General features: G+C 38.8%; 1 protein-coding gene across 1 annotated transcript; it reads left to right on the plus strand.

Moving 5' to 3' along the window:
* The first annotated feature begins 760 nt into the window (after nucleotides 1–760).
* Nucleotides 761–1,504, plus strand: LOC113769388. The gene has a single exon (XM_027313842.1). It carries the CDS (start codon nucleotides 761–763, stop codon nucleotides 1,502–1,504), a length of 744 nt encoding a protein of 247 aa, XP_027169643.1.
* The last annotated feature ends 16,464 nt before the right edge of the window (nucleotides 1,505–17,968 follow it).

Here is a 17,968-nt window from a genome sequence, read left to right on the forward strand (position 1 = left end):
TAATATCTTGAAGAAAGGTACAAAGTTATAAACTAGGAAACAAAATAATGTCTAGAAAATATATAAAAATTTTTGGGTTCTCACACTCATTCTTTCGGGACATCACAGACGCACCTAGCTCTAGCCATGGGGGAGAGTCTGTTAGCTCGATTAAGAACTAGGTTACTGCTCCTTTGAGCCATGTTTTGAACCCGTGCGAGGGATAGTTAGGGAAAGTCCTGAGTTAGCTGATTTTGTACTTTTTGCCTAGTTGTACATAGTACTTTTGACGATCCCGCTACTTTAATGGACTTACCTTTGTTTGTATTTGACTGCTACTATGTATGTGATATATATATGCTAAAGTTGTATTATATAGTTAACCTTTGACTTGTTTACATTTCCTGTGGATTGTCTATGCCTCTATATATATCACTTTAATACTATATTCGCAATTCGACCTTAGATTGAGAAAAAAAATGAATGGAGGGTAGACATAGTGGACGAGGTCGTGGGCGGACGTAGGCAACCCTCGAATGAAATGAGTAATCAAGAACCAAAACCTGAACCGAATCCTGAACCTAGAATGGATCCTAATGCCCAAGTAACCACTGCTATCTAGCGCATGATCGATTTGTTGGCCCATGTAGTGGAACGCCAGGGCCAAAATCTTATTTCTCAACCTGGAAACCCTGGTAACCATGTAGAGGGTAAGGATAGAGCCCTTGAATGATTTCAGAAGTTCTCCCCACCAAAATTTATTGAAGGACCAGACCCAAACATGGCTGAGAGGTGGTTGGAGAAGATGATCGATATTTTTGCTGCTCTGCATTATACGAAGGAGAGACAGGTGACATTTGCTGTCTTCCAACTAGAGGGAGTAGCTCGATCTTGGTGGAACGTGGTAAGACTAAAATGGGAAAGAGAACAAACACCGAGGATGTGGGTAAACTTCATGAGGGAGTTCAACGCAAAGTATTTCCTACCACTAATTCAGGAGAAGAAGGAGGATGAGTTCATAAGGTTTCGCCAGGGAACCCAGACTATAGCCGAATATGAGAGCCAGTTCACCCGATTACCAAAGTTTGCTCCTGAACTAATCATGACCGAGCAAAGGCAGATAAGGCGTTTTGTTCGGGGATTGAATATTGAGATCCAGAAGGACCTAGCCGTGGCTCAACTCAGTGCCTTTAGCAATGCAGTGGAGAAAGCCCAACGAGTTGAAAGTACGAGGCTACAAGTCAGAAACTTCCAAGCGAAGAAAAGGGCTATTCCTGAAAGTAGAGTAGAGCAAGAGGATAAGAGTATACCTCCCAAGTTTGGAAGGGGAACTGGAGGAGTACGAATTCCGGGGATATCAAGAGTTACCTCACAGGGAGGCTCGGCCTCTGCTTCCGGTGGTCCCTGCGGGTACTGTGGGAAGGCGAATCACACGGAGGACGTTTGCTGGAAGAAAGCGAGGAAATGCCTACATTGTGGGAGTGCAGATCATCAGATCGCTAATTTCCCAATCCTACTTCGATAAGGGAGTGGGAACCGACAGTTAACTAAGACCAACCCTGAACAGTCGAAGGGCGAAGGGACTGGACCAAAGGTACCGCCTCGGGTGTATTCCGTAGAGCAACATCAAGTCCCTGACTCGTCTGAGGACATAGAAGGTACAATTCCCGTAATTCACTGTTTAACTAAGATTTCATAGATCACGGTGGTAAGAAAATTTCGAGGACGAAATTCTTTTAAAGGGGAGAGAGTGTGAGGGCCCGCAAAATTTCCTTTATTTTATTTTATTTTCCTCGTGCATCTTCCTTACTTTATTTTATTATATTAATTTTTTAGAGATTTTTATAAGTGAGTATCATTTTTTAAATCATTTTCCTAGTATAAGTTAGTTCATGCGAAGTTGGTAGTGTATAATGGACGTGGGACCCGCTAGTGCGGTAAATACGATAAAATTTTGTTGACTAGGTGAAGTTTTGTATACCGGGATATTATTTTATACGGTGTTAAGGGATAATTAGAGGTTAGACAGATAGATTGACCAATAGTAAACAAAAGGATGAGGTTAAACCCTAGGACAACATTTGTCGCAACGCCATTGGATGTTGGACTTTGACTAAGGTTATTTCACTTTCCGAAAATCAGATTTTGACTCAAATTTCCTAACTTTATTACCCTTCATGGCCGAACCCTTTGAGAGGAACAAAGAGAGAAAACTTATCTTGCATCTTCAATTTTCTTCCTCAAATCTTGAGTTCCAACCATTAGAATCTAAACTTACTCCATAAAAGTTACTTGCTAAGGAGGATTAAATGTGTTGGTGGAGTGATTTTGGAGGAAGAAGTGCTAAGCTACCATCTTTCTTGAGGTTACTAGGTAACTTTGCTAAACAAATCCCTATTTACTTCTACTACTAGCATACTTGTGGTTGGAGTTGCAAAATATGTAGTTTTATGAGATATATGATGACTTGAGGTGGTGATGTGGGAAATTTCAGTTTTATGGTGAATTTTCTGCTTTTATTTGATGCTTGAGCATTAGCCTTGGATTGATGGCTTTGTTATGTGTAATATTGACCTTTTATATGCTAGTTTTACTTGCCTACGAAAAATTTCAGTTTGTGTGTATCAATTTCAGATTAGGGGTTTCCATTTAGGAATGATTCTGCCCTGTTTTTGGACCCAATCTGACCTGCATATTCGCCTATGATAAAGCCCGAATCAACTCTTGGTCAAAACATGAAAGTTGTAGAAAATTGAGTGACCTATCTACCTGTAAAATTTTAACTCAATCGGGGCACTGTAGCTTCTGTAATGACTAAAATACCCTTGACTGCCCAACGCCCTATTTCACGGACAGTTTTCTGTCTTCTCTGAGATTTCAATTTTTGATCTTGAAAATGCAAGAATTGGGTGTCGATGTCTTCATAGGAAATGTAGTCTATGTCTTAGCTTCGAAACGCCATAAAATTTGCCTCAATCCGATAAGTGTAGCTTTAGTTGTGATTAAAGTACCAAAAGGTGAGTGCAACTTGATGATTTTAGAATTTCCTTTGTTTGACATGATATTCGTGATCTAAAGCTTGGACTTGAGCAAGGAAACTATCTATGATGTATGAGGAGCTTGATTGTGGTTGGTTTTTCAAGCTTTTATTTGGTGATATATGAAGGGCTTTGGGGTTGTTCGTGTTTTAGAACCAACCGTTACTTTTTCACCCCGAAGCCACACTTTTGTATCCTTGTACTCGTAGTTCATTCGGATAGACTTACGACTCGTAGTCGAGCCTCAATTATGTATTCTGTTTACTGGGTTTGTAAATATGGGTATCATAATTTTTTTACCTTGATTATTCTTAGGACGAGTCGGTGATCAAAGGCATACTTGGGAAGGAAACTTTTGAAGTCCTTTTGCTTGACTGGTGAGTGTACCACTTGCATGACTTGTTGCTTACTTGATTACATGTACCTGTAATTCGTGACTTGAATGACTGTAATATCTGTTTATTCTAGACGAGACGAGGGTGTACTTTATCACACTCGTCTCTCTCTTGCTTATTTGACTGTTTACTGTATAAAATTGAGTCTGTTACTGTGCCTACCCTGATGTCGTTTAGAGGTGTATCCGACGACCTTCCTGTCAAACCTGAGCTCAACCTCATGGGGAGTCAATTGAATCGAGCCATCAAGGGTTTGGTCGAGGAAAATTGACAAAACCATGAGAACTGCTCCTGGAGAATTTTTTAGTATTGGAGACTCTGGATTCCCGGTATACTCGAGTATTACCACCACTATTCCTATTGAGGCGTTCGGGTCCGGTAAGGGGTATGTTTGGTGGACGGAGTTTGGTGTGAAGCGGTGCTCTACTGGACTGGTTACTTTACTTGAAAGTTGACGGAGTGTCAACTACTACCTGATCAAGTTCTGGTGAAGCAATGGGAATTTGGCTCTTGAGAGCCACCTGTATCCTTTCTGTGAGGCCCCAGTCAGTTCGTAAGTTGATATTAGGGTTATTTATTATTCGGTATGGTGAAAGTAGGGTTTTAGGGCTAAGGAGAAAACCCTAATCTTGGTTAAGATTGAAAACCCTAGTTTATGTATTATTGTAAGGCCCAAAGACAACCTAAGAGGGGGGGTGAATTAGGTTGATTAAAATCTTAATCAAATTTATGCAATTTTTTGCTTAATAAAAATTTACCTTCTTTTCTAGTAATGATCAATCAAGTAGATTAGAAGAAGAGAGCAATATTGATTCGAAAAACAAGTATAGATAAGCAATGAGAATTTTATTAAACAAAAAAGAATAAGATAGAATATCAAACCGATTGTCTACCAAGCTTTCCTCAAACTTGAAGACCAATCACTAGGTTGAGCAACTTCTCTTTGATGAAAGATGATCAACTAGATGTACAATGGAGGGAGCACTTCCTCCTTGCCCTAAGCCTCACTTAGTCAAGCTAAGAAGTTTTACAATCACTCAGATAACCCTCAACAAAGCTACACTAAAGAAACTTTCAATCACAAAAGAAATGCTCACAAGAAATTCACACCACTTGGAGAACAAATCTAGCTATGGAGACTATTTTCAAGCTAAAATATCTCTTGAGATCTTGTAAACAAAGTGTGCAAAAGTACTTGTCTTGTTCAGAATCGTTTGTATTTGAAGGGGACCTAAAATGGGCTTCATTAATGCTTCCAACGGATAGAAGGCAGATGAAGAGTCAGCTAGCCGTTGGGGATGTCGGACGTCCTACAGCTTAGTCATCGTCCGATCCCATCGTCCTTAAATCAGTCAAGTTGTTGTTCGGACGTCCGATGGGATTTTATCGTCCGAGCTTCTGTGTCCGAACGTCGTCCAGAGAGTTATCAAATCTTCGTGGAATTTTTAGGACGTCCGATGAGATTGATGTGCATCCGAAGCATGCGTCCGATCCTTCAGGACGTCCGATGCTTCCTTAAGAGCGTCCGACAGAGTCTTGGCAGAGAGTCATCAACACTTTACGGAATTTTTAGGACGTCCGACACGATCGATGTGCGTCTGAAGAGTACGTCCGATCCATCCGGACGTCCGTTGCTTCCTCACGAGCGTCCGACAGAATTTCCTTCTTGATGTTCTTCATCCTTTCGGACGTCCGACAGATTCCTTCGGACGTCCGACATGAGTGTCCTGTTTTTGCTTCTTCTTTTGGTTGATTTTCATTTCATATTCGTACCTGATTCTTTGATAGGCAAAAAACACTTATATTTGAAGAGAGTTAGATAAACATTTCAAAGTCCTTTGTGATCATCAAAACCAAGAATAACATTCTCCCCCTTTTTGATGATGACAAAACAATTGTTTGAAATGAGATTTGATGATTGCAATATAAGCTCCCCCTTTCTCAATTGACAAAAACTCCCCCTTACTTAGTGGATCATAGAGCAAAAATTTGAAAAACTCCCCCTTACTTAGCTACCCTACCGAATTAATCAATCAACCAGAAAACATAACAATTAAGCAGCCAACATCCAACATTTTACCAATTCAATCCATCAAGCCAATTAAATCATCAATCAATCCAATCCAGTTCTCTCCCCCTTTTTGTCATCACAAAAGGCCAATCAATCACATATATCACGGAGAACCAAAAACATTCATCACATCCACACATTCATCATTCAAAATACTGAAACATTCATCCAGATATCCATAACCATTACAGCCATAATCATCCATTAAAAAGTACTAAATGAACACAACATAAACATAAACATTACTTCTACATATGAAATAGTCAAACAAGATGCAAATGACCCTATGTGATCCTAAATGGTGAACTAGGGGGATCCAGGTGTCCTTCGAGAAAGCAGATATTGGGAGAGGTCCTCCTCTTCAGTTTCTTCATCAGGTTCAGCAGCTTCTTCAACAGGTGCCTTGCCTTTATCTGATGTGGAAGGGCCATGAGGAGTCACTGGAGTTGATGAGCTTGGGTCTGGAATTGATGAACTTGGATCAGTGGGGCGTGGCTCTTTGCCATGTGAAACTTCCTCAACCACAGGTGGGGGAAAAAGAAGGTTCTTTTTGTCTAGGTAGGCTGTTTGATGTTCAGAGGACATGGTGAGCATTAGACCATGTTCTAGAAGAAGAACATGCTGTTTGAGTTCACGAAGGAGCTCAATCACTTCATCATTGGAGGAGGAAGATGCCTTAGTGGCAGACTTCCTGGGATGAATGGGAGTGAGTGCAATAGATGAAGGATCATGTGCAGCCTTAGACCTATGTTCACTAGATGATGCCCCCTTATAAGCCCACAGATTATCCTTAAAGACAAGATTTTTCCTTTCAAAATATCCTTTGGTAAAGGCATAAGAAGATGCTTCTTTGGGACAAACGCCTAGAATTGGTACTTTGTAAAACTCAAAAATCTTTTGAAGAAATTTTCCATAAGATAATTTTCTGCGAGAATCAATGGCATAACGAAGTAAAAACTTGCACATGACAAAACCAAAATCAATGCGAATCTTTTCTCAAAAACAGTAAAAGAGATACAACTCCATTTTGTTTGCATCTGTTCTATGGCCATCAGTAGGCACAAGCAGGTTTGAAATGATTGAAAAGGCAATTAGATTCACAGGGGCAAGATCATTCAGTTTAGCATCAGCAGAGGAAGAAAAACTTCTTTTAAAATAAGTCAGCATCTTAGCCCCATCAAAATGATTATCAGCAGTAGGGTGCTCTTCATAGGAAAAGAAATTTGTAATTTTACTCTTGCATCCACGTTCAATAGTGGTGTTTAAGATGGCATTCACAGTTTCAGGATCAAGAACTAAGTCTACCCCATTTACCCTGGACATGATTTCAGTGTGATCAGTGCCTTTCCTAAGATTTGCAAAGAATTGATACAGCAATTCAGGGTAATAAACATTGGGCATAGAAATGAGATGTGACCATTTCTGGAAAGAAAACAGACTCAGAATGGATTCTAAACCCATTTGGCGAAATTCAGAAGAATTGACAGTGCGTTGAGGGATGACACCTTTCTGGGATATCCAGGAGTGTTTGTCTTTTGCAGCATCATCAAAGAATGTAAGGACTGTGGTTGATTTTGGAGGCGGTTGAGATGAGGTTCCCTGTCCAGATTCAGGCTGAGGAGTGGGTTGTGGTGTAGGCTGTGACATTTGACCCTTTACAGCTCCCCTCTTGAAGCGTTTGGATGATCGTTTGACCGTAGGAAGATCATCATCCTCATCCCTGAGTGGATGCTTGCGTCCGGCAGTGACCTTTCCTCCTCTTAGATTCACCATTGTGCGAAATGTGTGGAATGAAGGATGAGAATGATGCACTCAGTAGTACGGAAGTGAATCACACAGAATTTTTGGGACAAAAAGGCTTTGAAGAAGATTTGACAGAGCGGTTATGAGAAAGTAGGGTTTTGAGGGAAATTTGAGAATTTGCGAAATATTATGCGATTCGGTGAAATGATCAGGAGAAACGAGTCGCAATCGATCAGGAAAAGTTTTGGTTGAGTCAATTTGGGAATGAGAGCTTCAGAATGGTATGAATTTGAGAGTGAGAGACGAGAGAGTTTTCGTCCGAGAGGAAATAGAAGAAGAAGAGTTTGAAGCAAATAAGGAAGAAAGTTACTTTAAAAAGTGTACCGTTGCACTGTCGGACGGCCGAACGAAGTCGTGCGTCCGACATCTTCGTCCGAACAGGTGTTTTCTGGAAAAAATAGCTGAAGAACATTATCGGACGTCCGTTCATATTCTTTCGGACGTCCGAAGGCTTTGAAAAATTTTAAGATGATTTTTTGATTATCCCTAATTTTGATCTTAGATGAATGAACTGATCTAATGGCAAAGCTTTTGTAAAAATATCAGCAAATTGATCTTTAGAACAAACATAATTTACACATACTTCACCTTTTTGAACACGATCGCGAATAAAGTGATGCTTTATATCTATATGCTTTGTCCTAGAATGTTGAATTGGATTTTTGGTCAAATTGATAGCACTAGTATTATCACAGAATATAGGCATGCAGTCATATGATAATCCAAAATCATTCAAGGTATGCTTCATCCATAAAAGTTGAGCACAACATGCACTAGCGGCAATATATTCCGCTTCGGTTGCAGACAAAGAGATTGCATTTTGTTTCTTGCTAAACCAAGAGACTAAGCAATTACCAAGAAAATGACAAGTTCCACTAGTACTCTTTCTATTCACACGACAACCTCCAAAATCAGCATCCGAATATCCATATAGTGCAAACTCACTAGATCTAGCATACCAAAGACCATAGTCTAATGTACCTTTCAAATACCTAAAAATCCTTTTAACAGCATTCAAATGTGATTCTTTTGGACAAGATTGAAATCTAGCACACAAGCAAACAGCAAACATAATATCAGGTCTACTTGCGGTTAAATAAAGTAAGCTTCCAATCATACCTCTATAGTGCTTTTCATCCACATGTTTACCTTCTTCATCTTTGTCAAGTTTTGTTGAAGTGCACATTGGAGTTCCAACTTGCTTTGAGTCCTCCATGCCAAACTTTTTCAGCAATTCCTTGGTATATTTTGCTTGATTTATAAAAATTCCCTCAAGGGCTTGATGTATTTGAAGTCCAAGGAAGAAATTTAATTCTCCCATCATACTCATTTCAAATTCACTTTGCATAGTGGTGGAAAAATCCTTGCATAGATACTCATTAGTAGCACCAAAAATAATATCATCAACATATATTTGCACAATAAGAAGGTCATTTAACACTTGCTTAGTAAAAAGTGTGGTGTCCACAATACCTCTTTTGAAACCATTTTCAATCAAGAAACCACTTAATCTTTCATACCAAGCTCTTGGAGCCTGTTTTAAACCATATAATGCTTTAGATAGTTTAAACACATGACTTGGAAATTTTGTATTTTCAAAACCGGGGGGTTGATCCACATATACTTCTTGATCAATAAAACCATTTAAAAAGGCACTTTTAACATCCATTTGAAATAATTTGAAACCTTTGAAACAAGCAAAAGCAAGAAGCATTCTAATAGATTCTAATCTCGCTACGGGAGCAAATGTTTCATCAAAATCAATTCCTTCTTCTTGTGCATATCCTTTAGCAACTAATCTGGCTTTATTTCTTACAACAACACCTTTATCATCCAATTTATTTCTAAAAATCCACTTTGTGCCAATGATAGGTTGATTTTGAGGTCTATCAACAAGTGTCCAAACCTTATTTCTCTCAAATTGATTAAGTTCCTCTTGCATAGCCAAAATCCAGTTATCATCCTTTAAAGCATCATTGATATTTTTGGGTTCAAAAAGAGAAACTAAAGCAAAATTGTCTATCAATTTCTTAGATGAGGAACGAGTGTTTACCTTCTCGGATGGATCACCAATTATAAGTTCTTTTGGATGATTTTGGCTAAATATCCAAGCCTTGGGAAGATCTTTGAATGAATCATCATTTTTGTCCTCATCTTCCCTTTCTTGATCTTCATGAGCTTCATTCTCCATTTCCTTTGCTTCCGGTTCAGAATTTCCTCCATCTCCAATTTTTAGCTTTTCCATTCCTTCACGAACACATACATCATCATCCTCACACGAACTTTTGGAATTATCATCATTAGTTTCATCAAATATTATGTGTATGGCTTCTTCTATCACAAGAGTCCTTCTATTAAAGACTCTATATCCTCTTTTGTTCTCACAATATCCCAAAAATATTCCTTCATCAGATTTTTTGTCAAACTTACCAAGATGTTCCTTTAAATTTAAAATAAAACATTTACAACCAAAGACTTTGAAATATCCAACCGTAGGTTTCTTATCAAAAATCAGTTCATAAGATGTTTTATTCAAAATGGGTCTCAAAAGGATTCTGTTCATCACATAACATGCAGTGTTTACCGCTTCAGCCCAAAGGTATTTTGGCAAACTACATTCACTTAACATAGTTCTAGCAGCCTCTTGTAGTGTCCTATTTTTCCTTTCTACAACACCATTTTGTTGTGGAGTTCTTGCAATTGAAAACTCATGTGTTATGCCATTATGATCACAGAAATCTGAAAAACCACAATACTTGAATTCCGTTCCATTATCACTTCTAATCCTAACAATTTTTAAGCCAAGCAGATTTTGCACTTTAGCAAACAATGAAGTGAAATTCTTGAAAGCATCATCCTTATGAGCAAGAAATATCACCCAAGTATATCTAGAATAATCATCCACAATCACAAAGCAGTATTTCTTACCTCCCAAGCTAGTGATTTGAGTAGGACCAAATAAGTCAAGATGCAAGAGTTCTAAAGGTTTAGAAGTTGAAACACACTTCTTTGGTTTAAAAGAAACTTTTGTTTGCTTTCCAAATTGACATGCATCACAAATTTTATCCTTTTCAAAACAGATTTTTGGCAAGCCTCTAACCAGCTCCTTTTTCGAAATTTCCTTTAGTAAATCCATGTTAAAATGACAAAGTCTCCTATGCCACAACCAAGGATCTTCATTTGAAGCTTTAAGACATTTTAAGCTAGAAGAATCAATTTTATCAAGAACCACAATATATATGTCGTTAAACCTCTTACCTTTGAACACAACATTATATTTGGAATCAAGCACAATGCATTCATGCTTTTTAAACAACACATTCAAGTCTTTATCACACAATTGACTAACACTAAGCAAGTTATAACCTAAATTATCAACTAAGAGCACATTATGAACAAAAGTTTCACCATCCTTACCAACATCACCTATTCCAATTGTCTTAGCTTTCACATCATCACCAAATGTCACCTTTCCACTTGATTTTGATTTTAGCTTTATGAACAAAGAGGGATCACCGGTCATATGCCTTGAGCAGCCGCTATCAATAAACCATTTGGACTTGTTTGAGCCTTTTTCCTGAAAAGAGAAAATGTTTGGTACCCTTTTCAATTTTTGGGTCCACAATAGTTAGCATTGTATCTCACTAACCACATGCATTTCATCCCTTTGTTCAGATTTCTTTTCACATAGCAATCTCCTTTCAAATGCCCTTTTTGACAACAAAAATCACACATAATGGAAGAGTCCTTAACATGTACTGGTTTGACATATCTCAATCCACTTCTTCTATATGTTGTGAAACCATGTGCATTTTTGTTGCGTGCTAATGTTCTTTGATGAGCAGTAAGAAAGGTAGATGACATGTTCTTTTTGAGAAAATCTTGTTTTCTTGCTTTCAAAGTCTCATCCAAGTTGTCCATTCTTTTCTTCAAATCACCATGTCTTTCCTTCAGCATTTTACAAATATTTGTCTTTATATCAAGCTCATTTTGAACATTAAATCCGGCTCTTACAAGACAATCATTGTCAGTCTTTAGTTGTTTATTTTGTTGAAGAAGACTTGTATTTTCATGAATGAGAAAAGCAATTTTCTGTTTTAGCTGCTTGTTTTTATCATAAGATTCCTTCAAGGCATTATGCAGTTTTTCAACAAAGGATTCAAGATCATCATCTTCTTCATCATCACTTTCAGATTGAGAGTGTATGGAAGTTACCTCATTATCTCCAATAGCCATGAAGGCCATTTGAGCTGATTCTTCCTCTTCTTCAACTTCCCCTTCATCATCACTTTCAGATTGAGAGTGTATGGAAGTTACCTCATTATCTCCAATAGCCATGAAGGCCATTTGAGCTGATTCTTCCTCTTCTTCAACTTCCCCTTCGGAGTTGCATTCATTCCAAGTAATCTGGAAGTTGTTGAATCTTGGCTTTCGATCAGCTTTCCCATCTTTCATTTTCTTCATGGGGCATTCGTTTGCATAGTGTCCAGGCTGTCCACATTCATAGCATTTGTCCACTAGCTTCTTGTTGAATTCTTGCTTTCCTTTGTTCCTTGCATTTGATGAATAATTTTGAAATTGATTGCTAGGTCCTCCCTTTCTAAACTTTCTTTTATTCAAGATTCTCTTGAAGCCTCTTGTGATGAGAGCAAGATCATTATCATCACCATCCGAGTCTTCATCATCCAAGTGAGCTGGATCATCTTCACTTTGAGTAGTCTTTAGAGCAATATTTCTCTTTGCTCTAGCATCCTCTTCCTCCTGCACTTTAGATTTTAGTTTCAACTCATAAGAGGTTAGTGAGTTAATGAGAGATTCAATAGGCACAGAATTTAAATCCTTAGCCTCCTCTATTGCAGTCACTTTATTTTCCCATTCTTTGCCCAATGCATTGAGAATTTCCTGTTCTTCTCTCCCAAGGTGTACTCTTTGCCCAACACTTCGAGATCTTTGATCAAGTCATTGAACCTGCAATACATTTTGTCAATATCCTCAAGAGGTTCAATTTTAAATGATTCATATTTTGTGACCAAGATAGCCTTTTTCTGTTCTCTCACGTTGTCTCCACCCTCATGGATTTCTCTTAGCTTATCCCACATTTCTTTGGCCGATTTACAGCCTTTTACTCTAATTGATTCATTTGAATCTAAGGCACTATAAAGAACATTCATGGCCTTGGCATTCAATGTGAGGTTAGTCCTATCTTGAGCATTCATTTCAGCTCTCATTTTTGGCCGAAGCAACCCTGTATCTGCATCAAGAAAGTTAGCTTCATGCGGTCCTTCACTCACAATAAACCATAGCTCAATATCAATAGATTGCAAAAAGATAATCATCCTTTCTTTCCAGCTCACATAATTGGAGCCACTGAACATGGGAGGCCTAGTAACAGATTGCCCCTCAACAAACATAGCATGACAGGTTGTCATCTTTACTCCAAGCCGTTTGAGCTTAATCTCTAGGAGACCAAGCTTTGATACCAATTGTAAGGCCCAAAGACAACCTAAGAGGGGGGTGAATTAGGTTGATTAAAATCTTAATCAAATTTATGTAATTTTTTGCTTAATAAACATTTACCTTCTTTTCTAGTAATGATCAATCAAGTAGATTAGAAGAAGAGAGCAATATTGATTCGAAAAACAAGTATAGATAAGCAATGAGAATTTTATTAAACAAAAAAGAATAAGATAGAATATCAAACCGATTGTCTACCAAGCTTTCCTCAAACTTGAAGACCAATCACTAGGTTGAGCAACTTCTCTTTGATGAAAGATGATCAACTAGATGTACAATGGAGGGAGCACTTCCTCCTTGCCCTAAGCCTCACTTAGTCAAGCTAAAAAGTTTTACAATCACTCAGATAACCCTCAACAAAGCTACACTAAAGAAACTTTCAATCACAAAAGAAATGCTCACAAGAAATTCACACCACTTGGAGAACAAATCTAGCTTTGGAGACTATTTTCAAGCTAAAATATCTCTTGAGATCTTGTAAACAAAGTGTGCAAAAGTACTTGTCTTGTTCAGAATCGTTTGTATTTGAAGGGGACCTAAAATGGGCTTCATTAATGCTTCCAACGGATAGAAGGCAGATGAAGAGTCAGCTAGCCGTTGGGGATGTCGGACGTCCTACAGCTTAGTCATCGTCCGATCCCATCGTCCTTAAATCAGTCAAGTTGTTGTTCGGACGTCCGATGGGATTTTATCGTCCGAGCTTCTGTGTCCGAACGTCGTCCAGAGAGTTATCAAATCTTCGTGGAATTTTTAGGACGTCCGATGAGATTGATGTGCATCCGAAGCATGCGTCCGATCCTTCAGGACGTCCGATGCTTCCTTAAGAGCGTCCGACAGAGTCTTGGCAGAGAGTCATCAACACTTTACGGAATTTTTAGGACGTCCGACACGATCGATGTGCGTCCGAAGAGTACGTCCGATCCATCCGGACGTCCGATGCTTCCTCACGAGCGTCCGACAGAATTTCCTTCTTGATGTTCTTCATCCTTTCGGACGTCCGACATGAGTGTCCTGTTTTTGCTTCTTCTTTTGGTTGATTTTCATTTCATATTCGTACCTGATTCTTTGATAGGCAAAAAACACTTATATTTGAAGAGAGTTAGATAAACATTTCAAAGTCCTTTGTGATCATCAAAACCAAGAATAACAATTATTATTCGTAGGTTCGAGCTATCATTTATATTCGGTGTTCTAGTGTGTGTTTTGGTATACGTAAGTTTAGGATTCGGTTTAGTTTACAAAGGTTTAGCAAGTTTGAAATGGTTAGCAAATTCTAGATTAGCAAACCTCTAGTGTTACAATTTATTAGAAAGCTTAAGTGGGGTTTAAAAACCCCAATTTTGCCAAAGATATAAAAGTTGTTGTTTGATTGTTTTTATTATGGAAAAAGTATGTTTGAGTATAGGTGATTAAGATAGGAAAGTGATTAGTGAAGTAATTAAGCATGATTACATGTTTTAGATTAGATTAAGTTATGACCTATGGAGTTAATTGAAAGATTATCAAAAGTTTGAGGGCAAGAGTAGGATAAAAGCTAGGTTGAGGTGCAAGGGTTTAAAAGGCAAATAAAGCATTTTTATGTGATTGGTTAGCCTAAAAATATCTCCTATGGTCTTTGACTATTTATTACCTTAAGAATTGTAGGCTAATCACAAGACAAAACAAAACAAAACTTGGAGAGAAAGAGAGAGAGAGAGTGCCGACCAAGGAGGAAAGAAAAGAAAGGAACTTGCCTTCAAAATTCTGCAATTTATAGCTTCCATCTTGCCTTTGGAGCTTGAGGGAACAACTTAGGAACTTGATTGTTGAAGTTTGATCATCCACCAAACCTATTTGAAGGTAAATCATCTTCTTTGAAAGTTAAATTTTGGGGTTTTTAATCTTTGAGCTATGGAAGTGATGTATTTTGTTGTGATTATGGATTTGTATGGTGGATGTGATGTGTATATTGAAGTTTCATGGTTTAATTATGTTGATGATGTTGCTGAAATTTTGATTAAGGCTAGGAATGCTTTCCTTAGTTGTTGTGATTGAGAAATTGGCTTGTAAATGGAATTTGTGATGTATTAATTGTTCTTGTATGGCTAGATTTTGGTAAAATCAGATTTTGATTATGAAACCCTAGGCTTTCTTAGGTTAGTTTAGCTTGGCTAATGTTTAGTTGGTTAGGGTTTGGTTAGTTGGATGTTAGACCAAGTTCTTTAGTGCAAATGAAGTTAGGATAGGGATTATGGTTAGTGTTTGGTAATTTTGTGGTAAAATAAGGAGAGAATTTCGGACCATTAATAGACCTTTTAGAAGCTGGTATATGTGTGTTTCATTGGTAGGATTTTGGGTTGGAAAACTGGTATAAGAACCATAGAAACGGACCGTGCGGTTGCGGCGCGCAAAACCGGCAAAACTGGAAAATCAGGGCAGTTCAGCATCTGAACTTTGGCTTCATTTTTCTTGATGTTACGTATGGATTCAGAAGTTCCTCAAAACATGACAGTTGTAGCCTCTTATGTCCTGAATATTCCTCCAAAATGTCAGATCAAACAGATTAGTGTATCCTGAGTTATAGACAAAACACTCATGCCTGTTTTGAACATTGGGTTATGCTGCGTTTTGCATTTAGCCTCTGACCGTGTTTTTTCTGTTTTGATACCGTACGACCTGGGTGTCGACTCCTTCATAAAAAATGTAGATCTTTGTTTTAGCTTCGAAACGGTATAAAGTACGTCGAAATCCGAGTTCCGTATCTCCCGTTATGACCAAAACAAGGTCGATCGTCAGAACTGCCTTTGAATCTGGACAGTTCTGATGGGTACTTTGGCACTCAATTTTCGTTCTGTTCTGAGTGGATTCACGTTTTGGTCCAAACATCAAAGTTTTAGCCTTATGTCCCAACTTTCTAATGCCTTTGGAATTTCTGGATTTGGATTTGTCAGCTGGGAGTTATGGTCCAGCAAACATACCCTGTCCGTCACTCTACAGTGCGAATTTCTGGAACAATTTTCCATACTTTCGACCTATTTCTGTTCAGATACGGACTTAGGTGTCTTCATGAAAATTGTAGCTCTTCCTCGTAGCTTCGAAACGGTGTCTCGCCCACCTTCATCCGATATTCCTAGCCTAACTTTTGATCAAAACGGATTGAGATGGCAGATTTAGCCGTTTCCGTTTGTCGTTTCCGCACTTGCGTGTGTCCAACTCGCCGTTTCCGCACTTCCATGTGCCAATTTTGCCGTTTTACTTGTTTTAAGTATGTTAGTAGCCATTTGTGATATATTGTGACACAATCTTCAATTTCAGACGTTGGTGAGCTAGGTGGAGCCGGTGGGGCCTACTAGCTACTCCTCGCGGCACGAATTTCGTACTTTTGCTCTTTTGTTCGTTGGGTAAGTATTCAGGCCGCTCTTGTGTGTTAGTTGCTTATGTGTTTCGATATGTATGAAGAGGGTACCTAGGCGAGGGTGTACTTTATCGCACTCGACCTAAACCCTAACTTGCGCACATATTTGTACATGGCTTGTGTATATGAGCAATTTTGGAACTAAAACCCTTGAGCTTGTGGCTCGGGGTGACTTTTGAATAATTTTGTGAAGTTTGTGAGTTTGGGGCCCGATCTCAATACCTAGATGGACTATTCGAGCCGGTTAGGGCTTGGTCGAAGTCAGTCCAACCTAGATTGAGGTCACCAAGTTTGTGAATCCGGTTCACCGAGTATGTGGACCAAGTTTGTGACCCGAGCTTGTGAACCAAGCTCAATTTCGTTCGCTCGAGCAAGTTTGTGCGGTGTCTGACCAGAGAGGGTGATAAGGTGTACGGTGGGAGAACAAGTGGAGTTCTACGGACCATTATTTGTGGTCAACGGAGTGTCGGCAGGAGATCATACATGGCACATGGATTGGCTTTGGAGCCACCCGTATCCTTATTATGTGATGTTATTTTTCTGCTTTTGCTTTACTCTTACTGTGTAATTGTTAATATGTGAGATTTACGCTTTTGCCCCTGTTTACTTGCTAAGCATATAGCTTACCCATTTTCTTTTGTTTTCCTTAGCAGGGGCCGACGCGGGGACTTTTGACACACACACTAGTATAGTTAGATTTGCATGTAATAGTTGGACAATTAGGATGTTTGTTTTAGTTTTGGTGATTTGTATAAGGACCCTCCTTAGGGTCTACTCTTTGGTTTTGGTTATATTCATAAGTATGTAATGGGATAATTAGAACACTTTTGGGATTGTATATATTGTGTATATAGTGCTCTTTCGGTTTATCTCGTGTTATTGCTTTAAGTTTCGAGTCCTGGCGCGAGCTAGGCAGGCGGCCCGCCGATACCCTCGGGTTCGCCCTTGGGAGAAGTGGGATCGTCACACTTTCTATTTGAGATGTTTACTCAATTCCTTATTTGGTGTGTATATTTGACTGATTAAAAGTAAAGCTCCATGATTCTTGACTGCTTGTACTTTTGGTACCTCATTGGGTGAAAACTCAACCTCGTTACTTTTGTTTTTCCTTATAGGGAACAATACTTTGGCATTATGATTTTTGAAGAAAAGGGTAGAGCTAGAGAGAGATATTCTTTTGTTAAGCTCCTCTGTATGAGAAAACCCTAATTGTATTTTGATCAAGTATCACACTTTGACTTGTAAAGTTCCAACGTATGCACATAAGCGTTTATTCATGTCTCCTTCGTGTATTTGTTGGTGAATATACGTTCTATGGGTTTATATGAACTTTACTTGTATCCATTGGGGATTCGATCAAGTGTGGGATTTGAACGAGAAAAGAAAATTTCTGGCAGGAAATCTGTGCGTATATCCGGCCAAATCTTGGCCGGGTACTTGGCCGGAGTGATAGGGGTTTTGGAAAAAATATTGGAAAGGCTACTACCTTGAATCTGGCCGGATTGTGACGTGGCAGCTGGCCTTGTGGTTTTCTGTTGAAGTGTTTAATCAAAGTTCCATTATTTCGTTTCACTTGATGATTATGTTTTCAACTTAATACATTCAAACTCCGATCGTCCGTTTCCTCGCGGTTTTGTTGCATTTTGTAAGGTTCATTTTGTAGGGTTAATGTATGTTTTGGCTCCGTAGTTCTGGCGAAAGTTGGGCAGGCAGCTCGCTAACCCTTGGGGTATGCCCTAGGGGAAGGCGGGGCTGTCACAGGTGTATCAGAGTT

The sequence above is a fragment of the Coffea eugenioides genome, chromosome 1, assembly GCF_003713205.1.
Source record: "Coffea eugenioides isolate CCC68of chromosome 1, Ceug_1.0, whole genome shotgun sequence".
NCBI lineage: Eukaryota > Viridiplantae > Streptophyta > Magnoliopsida > Gentianales > Rubiaceae > Coffea > Coffea eugenioides.

What these genes read in the sequence shown, in the direction of transcription:
- LOC113769388 (XM_027313842.1), top strand. Translation starts at nt 761, where the DNA reads ATGGCTGAGAGGTGGTTGGAGAAGATGATCGATATTTTTGCTGCTCTG.